Source organism: Cydia splendana, chromosome 13, assembly GCF_910591565.1.
Source record: "Cydia splendana chromosome 13, ilCydSple1.2, whole genome shotgun sequence".
Lineage (NCBI taxonomy): Eukaryota > Metazoa > Arthropoda > Insecta > Lepidoptera > Tortricidae > Cydia > Cydia splendana.
This window is the reverse complement of record NC_085972.1, coordinates 10,993,015-11,008,723: the sequence shown is the minus strand read 5'-3', so window position 1 is coordinate 11,008,723 and position 15,709 is coordinate 10,993,015. Positions and strand designations below refer to the sequence as shown.

The 15,709-nt window shown below is 36.7% G+C and overlaps 1 protein-coding gene across 2 annotated transcripts in view; it reads left to right on the top strand.

Annotated features, from left to right (window-relative positions):
- The window catches only part of LOC134796030 (transducin beta-like protein 2), a 93,548-nt gene that overhangs the window by 5,784 nt on the left and 72,055 nt on the right, over nt 1–15,709 (top strand). For both annotated transcript variants that reach the window (XM_063767946.1, XM_063767945.1), the window contains exon 2: nt 6,583–6,780. In XM_063767946.1, the coding sequence (XP_063624016.1) occupies nt 6,583–6,780 (198 nt within the window). The remainder of the gene's footprint in view (nt 1–6,582; nt 6,781–15,709) is intronic.

The window sequence follows — 15,709 nt, the reverse complement described above, 5'->3', positions numbered from 1 at the left end:
AAAACTCTACTTGTTTACTTAATAGTTCCAAGGCTCCTATAGAATTCCAATAATGTATTTGTCTTACTCATGCTTCGTGATTTTTTACCGTTATGGTATACCTACAAGTATAAGTAGGTATGTGGAAAGATGCGACGTGAGTAAGGGTGATGATTCATTAATTCATTTGATCATTATTTTTTGTACCTACTCTAGATCTATATTCTTACTAGATGCCACTTGATTTAGGTGTGTAGTGTCATATCATAGCATTCGGGATGATCGGGGTATTCTACTGTATACCTACATACATCGTTGCTAGAGCGGTGGTACAAGAAATAACAAGTTATGCTGGTTGCAACTCTTCTTTTACTGAAAAACAAAAGAGGGCAAGCGAGTTATTGGCGTAGGAATGAGTTTATCAGCCAATAAATCCAGATAGAAGGGTCAACAATCTGCCAGAGATCGAAGGAGACCATTGTATCAGTTGTTTGAGAGCTAATGAGTTACGAGTTACGTTATGAGTTAGTGAGTCTCACGACCAGTCGTTGGGGAGAACCTTGATGAGGCCTATGTCCAATACGGACGTATTTTGGGTGATATAATGAAACTTCTGTACGTCAACTGCACGATACGAGTATAGGTATATACATACAGTACATACATATATTGATGTATACTAAATATTACTAAAGATGACCGGCATATGACTAGCCTTAGTCACCCACGGCCCGAGTGAAAGGTCTGATCACGCGGTTCGCGCTCACCCAAAAACGATCGTTGCTTTTCCAGCTGTTTCTAGATTCAGATCTATTTATACACACGTACTACCTACCTAATTAGCATCCATGTCAAAATTTGCATTATGATCGTCTAATATGTAGGTATTATACGTATTATTATTATAGGTATTATTTTGTTGTCAACACAGAGAATACATAATGTACGTATTCTGCTTTGTACAACCTATTAGTAGGATGAGAGGCTTTTATAAAAAAAATCGACATTTTGATGCAACAATTCGTTGCACCCTTTTCCAAAACAAACTATAACAATGCACTTCTAGTAAGTAACCAGGCGGTAATATCCATATTCAATCAAACTTTTAGGTTTAAGTAAAATAGAGAATTTTCTAGAATAATACTTTACAATTTCATCCATCCTTCACTCCTTGGCTTGCTGGCGCCGCTTTTATGGCTACAAATTATAAGTTTAGAGCATATTTAAATGCAAAATATTTTGCGTAGTTGTCGTGTTTACAAAAGCGAAGTCATTTCTGTTTGATATTTCTAACAGTCCTGTGTAAACTGCCCTAGCCTGTTTTGCGGTAAAGGATTTAGAAATTCAAACAACTCAAAGTCATTATTGTTAGAATCCCATTCTTGCGGCAGTTTTATCATCAGTCAGATGAAAATAAAAAACCAAACTTACGTTCATTATTGCAATTCGAATCGGCGACGATGAATCTTTTTCATCGCACGATAAAATTGGTGCTGCTGCAGCTGCTGGTTTACGTAAAACAACACACTTAGGTCTGGTGTAAAGAAGACGTCATAAATATTAAACAAGACAAATGCCAGGAGGTTTTTCGTTTCAATATTTGCCTTTGTAATGATACCTTCCTTTATACACATACAGTTTAGATGTGGGCGAAACAATTACTGTACACAAATGAGCAGAAAATTATTCACCCATCCAGGAACTAGACAAGGAAAAGATAAAACACGTAACGAAAACAAAGGAAAACGGGCTTATCTTCGTTTTTTTATTGATGGCGTATTGCTTATGACTACCTGTGTTGATAGTGATACGCGTTGCATAATAAATTAATAATATGTAGAGGCTTTTGACGCGTCTTCATTGCACGCAGCTCCTCACAGGAAATTATGGGGGCGAGATACTATCGTATTTCGTGTAACTGCTGCTGAGAAACTTGCTTGTATAAAGAAAGTTTGAGTGGCGATCACGCAACATTCTAAGGCTAACAAAGTATCCCGATATCGGGTTTAGTAGTCCGTTGGCAGAAATTAGTAGATGTCGTTATGGAGATCTTCGGAGAATGCCTTTTGCCTAAGTAGGAGTAGGTGTGTTTCGATTGACATGCTAATGACAATATTTGCAACAACTGCCTATTAGCTGAGTAACTAGGATGCGTAAGTATCTCTTCTTCTTCTTCTTCTTTATATTTAAGAGCTGTGCTCTTGTCGTTGGAGCAATCTCCAACTCGTCCGGTTCTCTGCCAACTCCTTAACCTTCTGGTATGACACGACCTGACCCTTTTCTTTTATTTGGTTGAAATAATTTATTCTCGGTCTTCCTCTTCCTCTCTTTCCCTCTATTTTTCCTTCTATGATGTTCTTTAGGAACATGTCGTGTCGTAGCAGATGTCCAATTAGTACTCCTCTTCTATTTTCTATTGTCTAATTATATATCTTTTCTCGTTAATCCTATCTAGAACCCTATCATTTGATATTTTTTCCGTCCAACTAATCCCTTCCATTCTCCGCCAACACCACATTTCGAACATGCATTTCATGCGTAAGTATGGTATCCATCAATTTATCAGGTTTGTCATCCCTTACAGTTTTGCCATACGCTTTTGAAGGAAGCTTTATTGAAATTATAGACAGCTACTAGCCTAAAGACACTCACAGACAGGACTATCTCACCTGAAACTGTTGGAAACTGTTTACTTCGGTCTGTGCCGGTTCTTACGTATAAACTGGTGAGGTTTGGTTAGAAGTATGATTAGATGTATCGTGATTCGTACAATTTTACCTGACTGAAACCTATGGTAAGCAACGCACGTATGCTATAGCCACGTGGGTGGACCCTCGAAAGTCGCATCAAACGTGCTTAGCGTTTACATGTGCCGCTGTGGGTGGCTCGATTTGATCTTCATTTATTATTATAGGTAAAAAAAACTTGCATAGCATGGCTGCTGCTTTGTCTTCTTAGTAATACCCACAGACCAACCCCTATAGACCGAGCTTATAGGACGACTCGCGGTCACCGCCCGTATGGTGTATAGGTCAAATATAAGATTGTTCGCGCGCCGCTCCGATCAGTTGCGCCCAAGGTTACGACCTGTTAGCAGTGTGCACGAGTCTAAGAAAATAAATCGAAAACTATTGAATTCATTGGGAAATCATGGGATATTGTAGCGTAAAATGGTGTGGCAAGTCATCTAAGACTTCTACTTACAAAACAGATGGAATAACATCCCACAGGAAAGCGAAATTCATTCTTTCATTGAATAATGTTTCTTGTCCGCGGGGTTCATTTTATACTGGTCAGTAAGCAGAGGCGAAGTATGTCCGTCCCTTTTCGTCAACTTGAAAATGCAATGCGCTATCCCTTTCCCTTTCGACTAGTGATGTGACGATGATGGTTTTTCAGTTGCGGAAACTTCGTGCTTCGTCATACCGTATTGTACCATTTTAGACATAATATATAGGTAACATTTTGTGTAAGTTTTTTTAGAATCCTCTAGGCCAGCGGAGCAGTTAGGCCGCATGTCACGAGATGGACCTGATGATGAACTTCAAAGAAGTTCGAGGGAACTCGGTGTTGGTTTGTGATAGACATATGTTGTATCGGTTTTTTAGAATCCTCTAGGTGAGCAGTTAGGTCTCATGTCACGAGATGGACCTGATGATGAACTTCAAAGAAGGTCGAGGGAACTGGGTGTTGGTTTGTGATAGACATATGTTGTATGGGTTTTTTAGAATCCTCTAAGTGAGCAGTTAGGTCTCATGTCACGAGATGGACCTGATGATGAACTTCAAAGAAGTGCGAGGGAACTCGGTGTTGGTTTGTGATAGACATATGGTGTATGGGTTATTTAGAATCCTCTAGGTGAGCAGTTAGGTCTCATGTCACGAGATGGACCTGATGATGAACTTCAAAGAAGTTCGAGGGAACTCGGTGTTGGTTTGTGATAGACATATGTTGTATGGGTTTTTTAGAATCCTCTAGGTGAGCAGTTAGGTCTCATGTCACGAGATGGACCTGATGATGAACTTCAAAGAAGTTCGAGGGAACTCGGTGTTGGTTTGTGATAGACATATGTTGTATGTGTTTTTTAGAATCCTCTAGGTGAGCAGTTAGGTCTCATGTCACGAGTCACGAGATGGACCTGATGATGAACTTCAAAGAAGTGCGAGAGAACTCGGAGTTGATTTGTAATAGGCATATGTTATTGGTCCATTTGAATATGTTTTCAATACAACCTTCTATGACCTTAATAAAACGGACAAAAGAAAATAATTGTATGAGATTTTGGCGACACTTTTTTCTCGTATCGAAAGAGATTGCGATTCTGAGTGGAAATAATATAAAAATTCTAAACTTTAAAATTCAAGTTCTGGGTACTTTAAACAGAAATGCCCTAATATGTTAAGTAAAAATTTCAGGTACATTGTTAAATTACTTAATGAAATATTCAATTAATCAATAAGTATAATTATTAAGTAAGTTTACTCTAAGTATACTAAATTGGTAACAATTTTACCACAATAAATTTCGATGTCACTGGTAGCAGTAGCAGTACCCACTACCTGTAATGAACATGTCCCATCCCTACATTTACACGTGTCAGCGCGCCATGTTTAAAACGACCAATCGCAACGCCGTGAGCACCCCTCCCGCACCTCACAGTTTGGTGATTTGCGTCGGGAACAAAATGGCCAATATTAGGTTTCTAGAGGCGGTGTTCTGTGGTAATACCTAATAAGCTCGGTGTAAGTTATTTTTGAGTTGTGTTCGAGTAAGTTCAAAACATTTAATTTGCACACCTTTTCTCCCTGTTTACATATATGATCAATTTGACCACTTGACAGTTATTTACATAATACCTATATAAATTACTATACATATGTACCTATATTGTGTTAATGTAATCTTATTTCCGACGTACGCGTAGATCTATTTTTGCACCTAATGTTTCTGTAGATCATCATCTGTTAACGCAGGTCAGGAAGGCGTAGGTAAATAAGCTATTTTTTTTTAAATATATGATACTTTTTAATTTTTTTGTAACCTATGCGAGGCAGAATTGAGAACGAAACTGAGTAAATTTTCAGTTAATTTAAGCCTACAGGATAGTTTTAATTTAGGACTCGCGGTTGGTGTTAATGTAATGCAAAATCATAGGAATCTTACGTAAGTACCTCTTTTCATCTTTACAAATTATAAGAATTACGCTACACCGGTACTTAATCGGGTCCGAGTTTTTATTTACGAAGTAGTTTTTTAATGTTAGATATTAAGAATAAAGACTCAAGTGATGAATAGAGCCTTAAAACTATGGATCAAACCTGCTGACTTGACATGACACCTACAACAGTTCGGTTTAACATCTTGCTAATCTAATTGTTAAACAATGTCCCACGCCGACATTATTTCATTATGCTTGGCCACGAGCGTGACTTCCTGGATTCTCAGCCGCTTCTGTTGCCTTAGTGACACAAGAGACAAATAAATTGTCTAGACCATCTATCGCCACACAAAAACGCGTTCCACGTTATAGTTGTAGATGGAGTCATCACTCGCCGAGGAAAGTTTCGAACCGATTTTGTAAGATGCTCTGTCGACTGCTTCAGACCATAACTCTATCTAGCTAGTAATCTATATGAGATACAGATGGTTAAAATAAATACCGATAGATGCTAAGAAAAAATCAAGCCCTTATTTTATTACCTATTAGCGCTCTAATAGTGTTAGTGTTGCCATCTACAGTCAGCATCAAATAGTTAGGTACTGTGACGGAAATATATCGTATACACGTTTGTTACCATCGAAACTAAAGTAGTGTACCGATACTACCGATATATTCGGCTATTTGACCTATCTAATTGATGCGGACTGTACAACTATGGTAAACGCAAGTTTGCATTGAATCTAAACATAAGGGTGGCCAAGTGCTAGTCTTTATTATTTTCCTTTTCTCTAGTGTCACATGCATAAGCACATTGTGTACTTAAACCGCTGGATTATTCATTTAATCCAACGCGTGACAGTGTTAAATGTGTTTAGTGTATGACGGACTTTAATCTTGAAGGCATCAGCTTAATCGCAAACATGTCCAAGGGTAAGCCGCAGCAAATGTGGCTTACAAATTTTTACTTGGCTGTGCGCAAACCATGTTACTCGTACTAGTCGTACTTATGTTTTTTATGCGTATCTGTATGTGATATTTTATTTCCTTCTGTTTATAAACTGAGTGTTTATTAATGTCTAGGGCCTGTCAGAAACAGGCTAAAATTAGTTTATATGAAATTCTATATGACGACTGTAAAAACGAAAATGGTGGAGTAGAAATTTGTAATGTTCGAAAATATACCGTTTCGACGCAAGCTCCTCATGACAAATAGTCGTACATATCTGGGTCGACATGTAAAGAGTACATTGGTAAGGTACGGTCATTGATTCTTTGACGACGACCTAAAAACGTAAAACTATCAGTTTTGTCTCTACAAAACTGATATCTATACAAAAATGATTTGCCTAGTTCGTCAAATGAAACTGCGAACTTTTTTAACCAACTTTTCAAGGTAATATATTTTTTAAATTACTGACTAAAATTCTAACAATTAATTTCAGGAGCTCCCGAGAAACAAGAAACCAAATCCACAACAGCGGAACGCCCCTCAAACAGGAAGAGCAAGAAACTGGCGTCATGGAGCGGCAAGCACGAGTTCAGCCACCCGTGGTTGCTGAAGAACCTCAAGGGCCACCCGGGCACCGTCCTCCACGTCGACTTCTCAGCCAATGGCAAGTTCATGGCCGCCACCTGCGATGGTAAGTGTCTTGAAACTTCTGAATACCTTGCAGTGGTGGCGCGTCTAGATTGTTCGTAGGCAAGCCGTGGCTGACTTGCCCTTCCTTTACTTCATAAGTTAAAAAAAAATTGCCCAAGAGCCTGAATATCAGACAAGCCGATGGGAATCTATGCGAGTTCTATGGACGCTCCGCCACTGATACCTTGGTCTTCGATACGCGCCATACCCTGCGTAGCTACACAGTATGTTATGCAGTACCTAAGCAGCGTATGACGTCCGGAGACGAAGGGCTTAGTGACTAATGTTAGCGTAAACTGTTGTACAGACAAGTATCTAAGTGGTCCCGAAAGTAATGCGTGTCTTTGAATGATTTTATAATTTCTAATTGCCTCTATTATCTTATTTCTTATTCACTGTAATTGGCTCTGTATTGCTAAAGTTCAATCTATCGATTGAAGTTGCTGGATTTCGTCGTATTCATAAATAAATAATTGTAGTATAAAAATTAATATTGTAGTTATTCCATAGATCGAGATGCAACTGAGATGTAGTGGATATAATGTCACAGTAATCTCATACCTGGGAAACTCGCTTGGTTGTCGCACAAATGACGGGTATTTAGATATTTGTCTGTGTACAGTGCTTTCATACTAATAAAACAAGCTGTAAATAACCCGAGTTTGTTATAATCACCACAGTTTAACTACCGCTTCCCTTTCTATCTCATGAAAGTGCAACACGATCAGGCTATTGGTATTATTTACAGGAAGCACTTTAGATTAGGTATTAGGTACAGTCACTTGCAATAATATCTTGCACTTACATTAATATAAATAATATGAACCGTTTAATTACTTTAGTTATATTTAACTTAAATTTTGAAATACAACTAATGAATGGCGCTGCAATCGTTTGAAAACAAGTCACGTCAAAAATCGGAGGTTTTTGTTAATTTTGATTCCGGGTTGGAACTAGTATATTCTGGGTTTTTGACCTCATTAAATCTTTGTACAAGCAAAATATACTACAACGGTATTGTATGACATAATCTGCCGCCCCGCAAAGGCCTCTGTGGAACGGCCTATTGAATGAATACATAATGCCAAATCATAATGCTGTAAAAAATTGCCGTTCAAATTCTTACTTTAGACAATTGCAGTAAAAGGCAGAAAAATAAATTAACCTGAAGTTCTATTTTTAGATAAACGTTTCAGACAACTTTGTATACCCATAACAAATTAGGTATTGCGATGGCCGTGCGATCATCGGAAGATAATAGTAGTTGATTCAGTCAACGGTGACGTGTATTGATTGCATTTGCTTCCTCATACTGTGGTTATTATAATAATAGCATGTAAGGAACAATCGTAAAAAAAATATTAATATCTAATTACTCATTTAGTAAAGCGTGCTTTGCGGTAACTTATTCAGAACGAAAAAGAAAATGAAGTTTTCTTTCGTAGCGGTATACTATTATTTCTTTATATTTGAATCAATGTTCCATGAATTGACTGCACAATGATTGATTATATTAAGAGCTGTTTTTTTCTGGTATTATCGCAATTTCCTTAAGCACCTTGATGTAACCGAAATTTAATAAACAAGTTATACTATTTTGTATAAATAACGATTTTACGCTGTCCTTACATGCTCATATACTATCTGAACTAACATAGTAAATAATTATCTCGCCACTCTGATCTTGAAGCAATTAATTTATATATAAAATATTATTAGTGAGGTTACCATAAAGATTAAAGTTTCAATTACGTCAATAGACGATTAATATCTTTCAATATCAAAGTTAATTTTATCAGTACGAAGTTGAAAGATCAGCGTGGCTTTATAGTTATTGAAAGTGGTGGAAAGTCATTTGAACAATTACACTTTAAACATATTAATTTATGCATCTTTGTAGTGTATGTGATGCGTCATAAAATGTTTAAATACCTACTACATACTTTAAGAACAGCTGTTGTGTATTTTGACGAGGTCAAATAAAAATTTACGAAAATAACTTATTTCTGCATATAGTCAAAACAAGAGTCGAATAAACTATGTATGTGGACTAACCAACATGTCATCTGGTACTGTCATTTGTTTTCTTCGTTTACCTCTTCAAGTCTTCATATTTCGGGCCAGAAATATAAAGCAAATTGACATTGTAAAATTACAATTACATGCATGTTTCTGGGTCGACTAGTAACAAGGGTCGCTAGGCAACAACATTACCAGTCGACCCAGAATTGGACCGCGAATTATAATTGCCAGATAACAATTGTAAAGTGTAATTGAGGATAATACATCTTGTATATTTGTTCTACAAAGAAATGTTGATTTAATATTTTCCACCACTTTTCAACAACCGCAGAGCTCTGCCTTGTATGACCGTGTTCGGCCGTCATTGTCGTCAAGATTTCGCGAATCCACAATTAAAATGAATCACAATTCGGTTACACAAGGAAGAGCTCCGCCCAAGACCTTGCGAGTTTTTGTCCCACTCAGCCACGCTGTTATGTGTAATTTGGAGGTCCTCGGGTCGTTGCGTCAAGGCTACATCTGTAAACCTAGCCAAAGAAAAACTACTCAATGAACACCCTGAATAACTAGGAAGTGAATTGTTGCTAGGCAAAACTGGTTGTAGATTTATTATCAATAAGACGATACTATGGCTTGTCTATTTAGATTCCCTAAGGCTATTTACGATGTAAAACTTAGATAAGCTTCAAAACTTAAGCATATTCGTTGGATAGCAAAAACTTACATATACTCTGTCAAGCTATTTCCGTCAATAGGAAAGAGCGGCAAATTTAAAAATGTAGGCGCGAATCGTCCCATAGAAAATTTGTATTTTGCGCCTTTTTCTACTGACAAACTTGTTTGACCGGCTATAAAACATTTAATTCAGCGCATTGCAATTGTATAATTAATCATACTTAAACCATATGATTATCATAGACACAAATAGTTCTAGGGTTTCAAAATAAGCCACAAAACGGTACCTATCTTATATCTAGCCGGTATTTGAAATTCCATCCCGATTTAGGACAGAATTAACGAGACGTGAGCCGATGACTTGAATTCGTGACCTACTTCACAAGCCGATACGCGCTTGACCTTTGCGTTGACATTTTAACAATGGGCGAAACAGTCGCGGAAATTTAATAAATTACAGCAATCAGTTAATCACTAGTGTGATCTAACGTTTAGTTACCGTTGTCGTTACATGAGTAAATCGGTGTGAAAAATCAGTTTGACGCTCTAGTTGTGGCGGCAACGGTCGCGTCGCGGTCACGTGGGGCTTAGGGTTCGCACTTGTTAACTATATCATTGTTAATTAATTAATCAAAGAAACTAGAAGAATTTGTAATATTCATTCTATCAGAATTAAGTAATCATTTTGGGCTTATAATTTATTCCATTAGGACATTTAGGACCTTAAAAAGAATGTAAACAAATATACCATGTCGTGCGGTTAATAGCTCAGCCAATAATATAAATCTGCATATAAGGTGCAGCGGGCCAATTTATAGGGATAATTTCAACTAATCGAAATATCTTCTTCCATTATTAACTAGAGTGCCATATATGTCCAGATAGCGAAAAACATGTGTTGTGTGTGACTCAAGTTAATAATGTAAGACATGGAAGATATTTCAATTAGTTGAAATGATCCCGCAGTCGAAATTGTCCTGCTGCACCTTATAAAAAATGTTTTATCTCATTGACGGAATAACTGAGTTACGTGGTTTGGTTTGATTACATTATTTTAATGGGCTAATGTAATAGACTAAATATAGGCAATATTGAGTTAAATTTTAATGAGAATACAATTTTTTTAACTATCTACATACTTGCATGTCGGTTCCTGTTAGGTTGAGGTCGTGACCAGATAGGCTATTAATTAGTAGCATCATGTTAACGTACATTTTTTGTGGTAAACTTGTAGTATGTCTTTAATTTAAGAAACAGTAAAATTAATTCTTTTCCGCTGACCATCACATGCACGAATATCACTGGATCTCCAATCTCCAGCACTGATCAAAATAGAGCAAAAACTTTCCAAGTGACAGCCCTGCACTGCGCGGGCGCTGATAATTCCTAACCGGAATGATCGACATGATACCGGGGTCACTCACCTCGCGAAACGTCTGCGACCCTGTTCCGAGCATTGTTTATACACAACTAACACTAGGCTATGTGGAATGAGCATATTTGTTTAATTATGTATGTTAAACTCGACCCGCCACGCCTCTTGTCAAACATGCTGTTCTAGTTCATATTCCGCGGTTCGATTCACATGCTAAGCGAAGCTAAAAGTAGTATCGATATAATTTAATTGTCGGAAACAGCAGGCGTGTTATGAAAAATGAATGAAAAATGAAATGAAAATGAAATGAAATGACGTAAATGTGTACGACCATCATATCCCTACTCTGGTCCGCTGTCTTCTGCTATGATAGCACCCGTGCTGCGAATCGCAAGTTCGAGTCTTGCCGGAGGTGTTAAGTTTTCCATTTTTCCTTTAATATATAAAATAGTTATCACTCGCAGACGTTTCTGCTTGATAAAAAATTAGTTCAGTTTTTAACGTTTAGATAATCTCGGTTTACGCCTTGATTTTATAACGATAACTGATAACAAGAAAACCCCTCAATATACGAGTAACGTCGTAATAAGATAAAATAGAAGTTGAAGATAACTGTTTCTGAAACCTTAACAGTCATTCTAGAAGTTATCCGATAATGTATAAAATTAAAAAAACACACAAACTTCAGACGCTAGCATTTTTCGCAGGCAACGCGGCGTTCGTTACATACGAAATCTTATTTTGTACTATGATATGATAATTGTAAGTTTTGTTAATAATTTACACTGATGTGTCATATTGTGTAAATCAAATATTCAAAATAGCCCAACGGGCCTTAAAAGCCTCACGAGAAGCTTCTTAAGTAAATGATTATTGAATCATTCTGCCAATTAATTTTTGTTTTGTAACATTTATAGTCACATTAGTTACATACTACAAATCATTGACAACTTCTATGTTGCAAAACAAGTTATTTATATAAATAAAACATTTTCGTCTTATTTATCGGCAGTTATAATTGCATTATACGGCGGAACTGTCAATTACAATGGCGAAGAGTATAAAACAAGTCGAGATTACTGCTTCAGCGAATTCAATTGTAAAATAGCCTTTGCCACAGACATATTGGTAGACTCCGTGTGTCAAAAATAATATATTCATATCATTGTATTGATTTTACGATATTAATAAAAAAATGTTTTATATGTAATAGCTCTTTTGGAATAAATAATAAATAAATATTATAGGACAATCTTACACAAATCGACCTAGTCCTACAGTAAGCTCAATAAGACTTGTGTTATGGGTACTAGACGACTCTTTCTGTGAGTATTTTAATTTACCTAAATTATTTCTAAAGGAGTGGCCAGACACAGCCTTGGAATGAGATCTGTGGAGAAATTGGGGGAGGCCTTTGCCCAGCAGTGGGACACGTAAGGCTCCAAATAATAATAAAATTTGTACTCAGTGTCAGAACTCAAAGAAAAAACTGAATCGATAAAAAAATGCTATAGAAAGCTATACAAAATGCGAAAACGCGCGCAAGCATAATAGTAATAATCGACTACCGCCACGCCACAGTAGGTACAAGAAGAGGAAGCGGTAGATGCGGCATCTATTGAGATATATGTCTGCGGATGTACAACCGACGGAGGCGGAAGAGAATCAAAGGCTCATTGAGATGTGACGTGTATATTAGCGAACTGACGGACTAAATTATTTATAACTTTACTGGTTGTCCGCATGGAATCGCATTACATTTTTAACCTTCATTCTGACCACGTGTCTGTTATCTCTGACGAGTTAGCACATCGTAAATATGTGTTGAAAAAAAATAGAATATATACACGATGATTTTTAATCGGTGATCAGGAGTAGAAAAATATTAATATCTAGCCCAAATTAAACTTATTAGGCTAGGTCTCACGCAATTATCTCATTGGTTAATGAATTAAAAGTTAAAGCATAATTAAAACTAATAACCACTAAATACATGGTTATCCTACATGAAGTAACTACGATGCGTCAAGTGCCATCGATATGGCGGGAAATTTGACGGATCTATGACTTTGTTTATTCATATGACAATGACAAGTTATTACTCATAAATTATCAATTGCCATTAAGTTTGTAAAGGGACTATAACTCATAGATACCGATTAGTAGAGTGACAAGGATATTAGGATAAAATTAATCTCAAAATAAAAATTATGATAAAAAAAACAAGTTTGTTTCCATGTAATTACGACTTCAACGTGATCTACATCAATTACTGAGTTAGAAAAAAATTCTCCTGATCACCGATTAAAAATCATCGTGTATATTAGAAACGGAATTTAAAACTGTAAAGTGAAACAAACTCATTGACTAAGCTTGACAACATTTAAATTCTAAATATCTGGGAGACACATCACATCACATAACATCTGGGGAAAACATATAAAAACTCAAAAATGCGCGTTTTCCCAGAGATAAGACTTAGCTAATAGATCGATAAAATTTATCGCCCCCGAAAACCCCATATAGCAAATTTCATCGAAATCGTTAGAGCCGTTTCCGAGATCCCCGAAATAAATATACATATAAATAATAAACAAAAATTGCTCGTTTAAAGGTAGGTATTAGATAGATAAATCTGATAAATTGGATCCTCCATTCTCAATTCGATTGACATGCTTGTAAAAGATTCCATAGGTACACCAACTTATAATAGAGACGTGTAGGTCAAGTATTGGGTATGTTAGGTTAGTAATTACATTTGCTGTGACAAAAAAAAAATGGATGAAGATGTGGAGAAAATTTATAGGTAAACCAGACGAATATATTTGATTCTAACATTTTTTTATTATAGCGTGAATTCGGGTTCAATTACATTTCGTGCTGACTGAATAACCAAAATACACAAACACACAAATCCAAGTGTAAACGTAACTAATCGTATCAGCAATCGTCATAGTATCACGGCGAGTAGATAAACACAATAGTATCGTTTACAGGCGTGTCATGCCAACCACATCACGAGCAATGCGGCTCAAGAGAACCAGTATAAGTCTGTTCCATAATTTACAAGGAGATACATAGTCTGTGCATTACGTTATGCTGGTCTGCCGGAGTAAGTAATGGGAATAGGCGCGTTCAGTAGTTAGTAGCTACCACAAGGTGCGATGACGCGGAAACTGTAACCTTGCCGCGACCCGCGCCGTCCTCGTCGCCCGACCATAACCATCTCTACGTTATATCGCTACAAATCATCAGCCTATATACGTCCCACTGCTGGGCACAGGCCTCCTGTTCTACAAGAGGGTTTGGGCTCATATGCTAGCCCAATGTGGTTTGAGGACTTTACGAACCTTTGTTTTTTTTTGCTAGGTATGCAACATTCCTCATGATGTTTTCCATCACTGAAAAGCAACCTGGGGAAATTTATTTGTACGAACCGATCTCCGGTTTATAATAGAAACCACACGTCTTAGAGCTGTTTCCGACTGACGTCCAGTTTTTTGCGGGTACGGTTCCCGTTTTAGTAGCATACGTGCTAATATAGTAACGTTTACACGAGCATTCTGTTTGCGGGATACTGCACGCATACTACAGAAAACGGGATCCTGCAGAAAACCCTACAAGCAAAAAACTGTACGTCAGTGGGAAACAGCTTTTTGCTTGTAGTACTGCTCGGACAGCAACCGCTGCGTTCAGTTACGATACGACAGGCATTTATTAAAGACAAATTCAGTTCAGAATGTGTGTTAATATGTCATGTCATTGACACTAAAATTTCATATAAAAAATTGGTACAGTATATATGATGTAACGATCACAGATTTTTACACCATGCAAAATTTAGTACACGCGGAGAAAATAAACATATTATCCATACTAATATTATAATTGGTATGGCGATTATAAAGGCTCTTTAATTGTTAATAATAATGGAATTATCTAATGTAGCATGGTCAATACTTATTTACTTCAAAATTGTACCGCATAAAGTGGCCGATTTTTAACCACATGCTTACTAAACTTCTGCGAAGTTCTTTCTAATGAAAGAAATAATAAGACAAAAGTGGATGGAAAGTGTGAGTAACGTAAGGATAGGAAGAGTAGGAAGAAAGTAAGTCATTTTTGAGACTGATAGTGAGAATAAATACGAGTGTCAGAGAAATAAGTATGGAAGAGAAAGAAGAAGGAAATAAATGGGAAAGGACTAGACAAAGACATAGTATCTCAATAATCTCATAAAGCGGAATCAATCAAAATGTATTAATCGGATTCAGGTTAGAAGAATGGCGATTCGTTCTATATGTGATTCACTTTATAAAACGAGCTAAATTGATTTGTTGTGCATCAGCCAATATACATATAACTTTGCGGTCTTCAACATCCTGTCGAAACGGTGAAAGAAATCTTGGTGAATTATGACTTATGACGTCGATAAATTAACCGGTGGGGGAATCTTGGTTAGATTTCGTTAAAAACACATAAACCGGTTAATAGTAAGTTTATGGTGGTATTTTAGTATCGTTTTCCTTAGATGACGTGGCTTTAACATGAAGGGCCTATGTACATAATATGTGTCCGCACCGTACCTATGAAGAATATTAAAATTACAAGAATGGTTAAAAGCGTTGTATCTGTATATGCAATTATGCAATGGTCGGAATACTTAGCAAAATTTTGCGAAAATATGTATACATGGAGATAACAAAGACGACAGTAAAATAATCTTGCCTAGGATTTATTACCATGTTATTTAGCCAAAATATTTATTTTAGCAGTAAACAGGTTTCGGATATAATGATGCATTTGGACACGAGTTCTCCACGAACTACGAATAAGGAACAATAAACTTGATTAATGT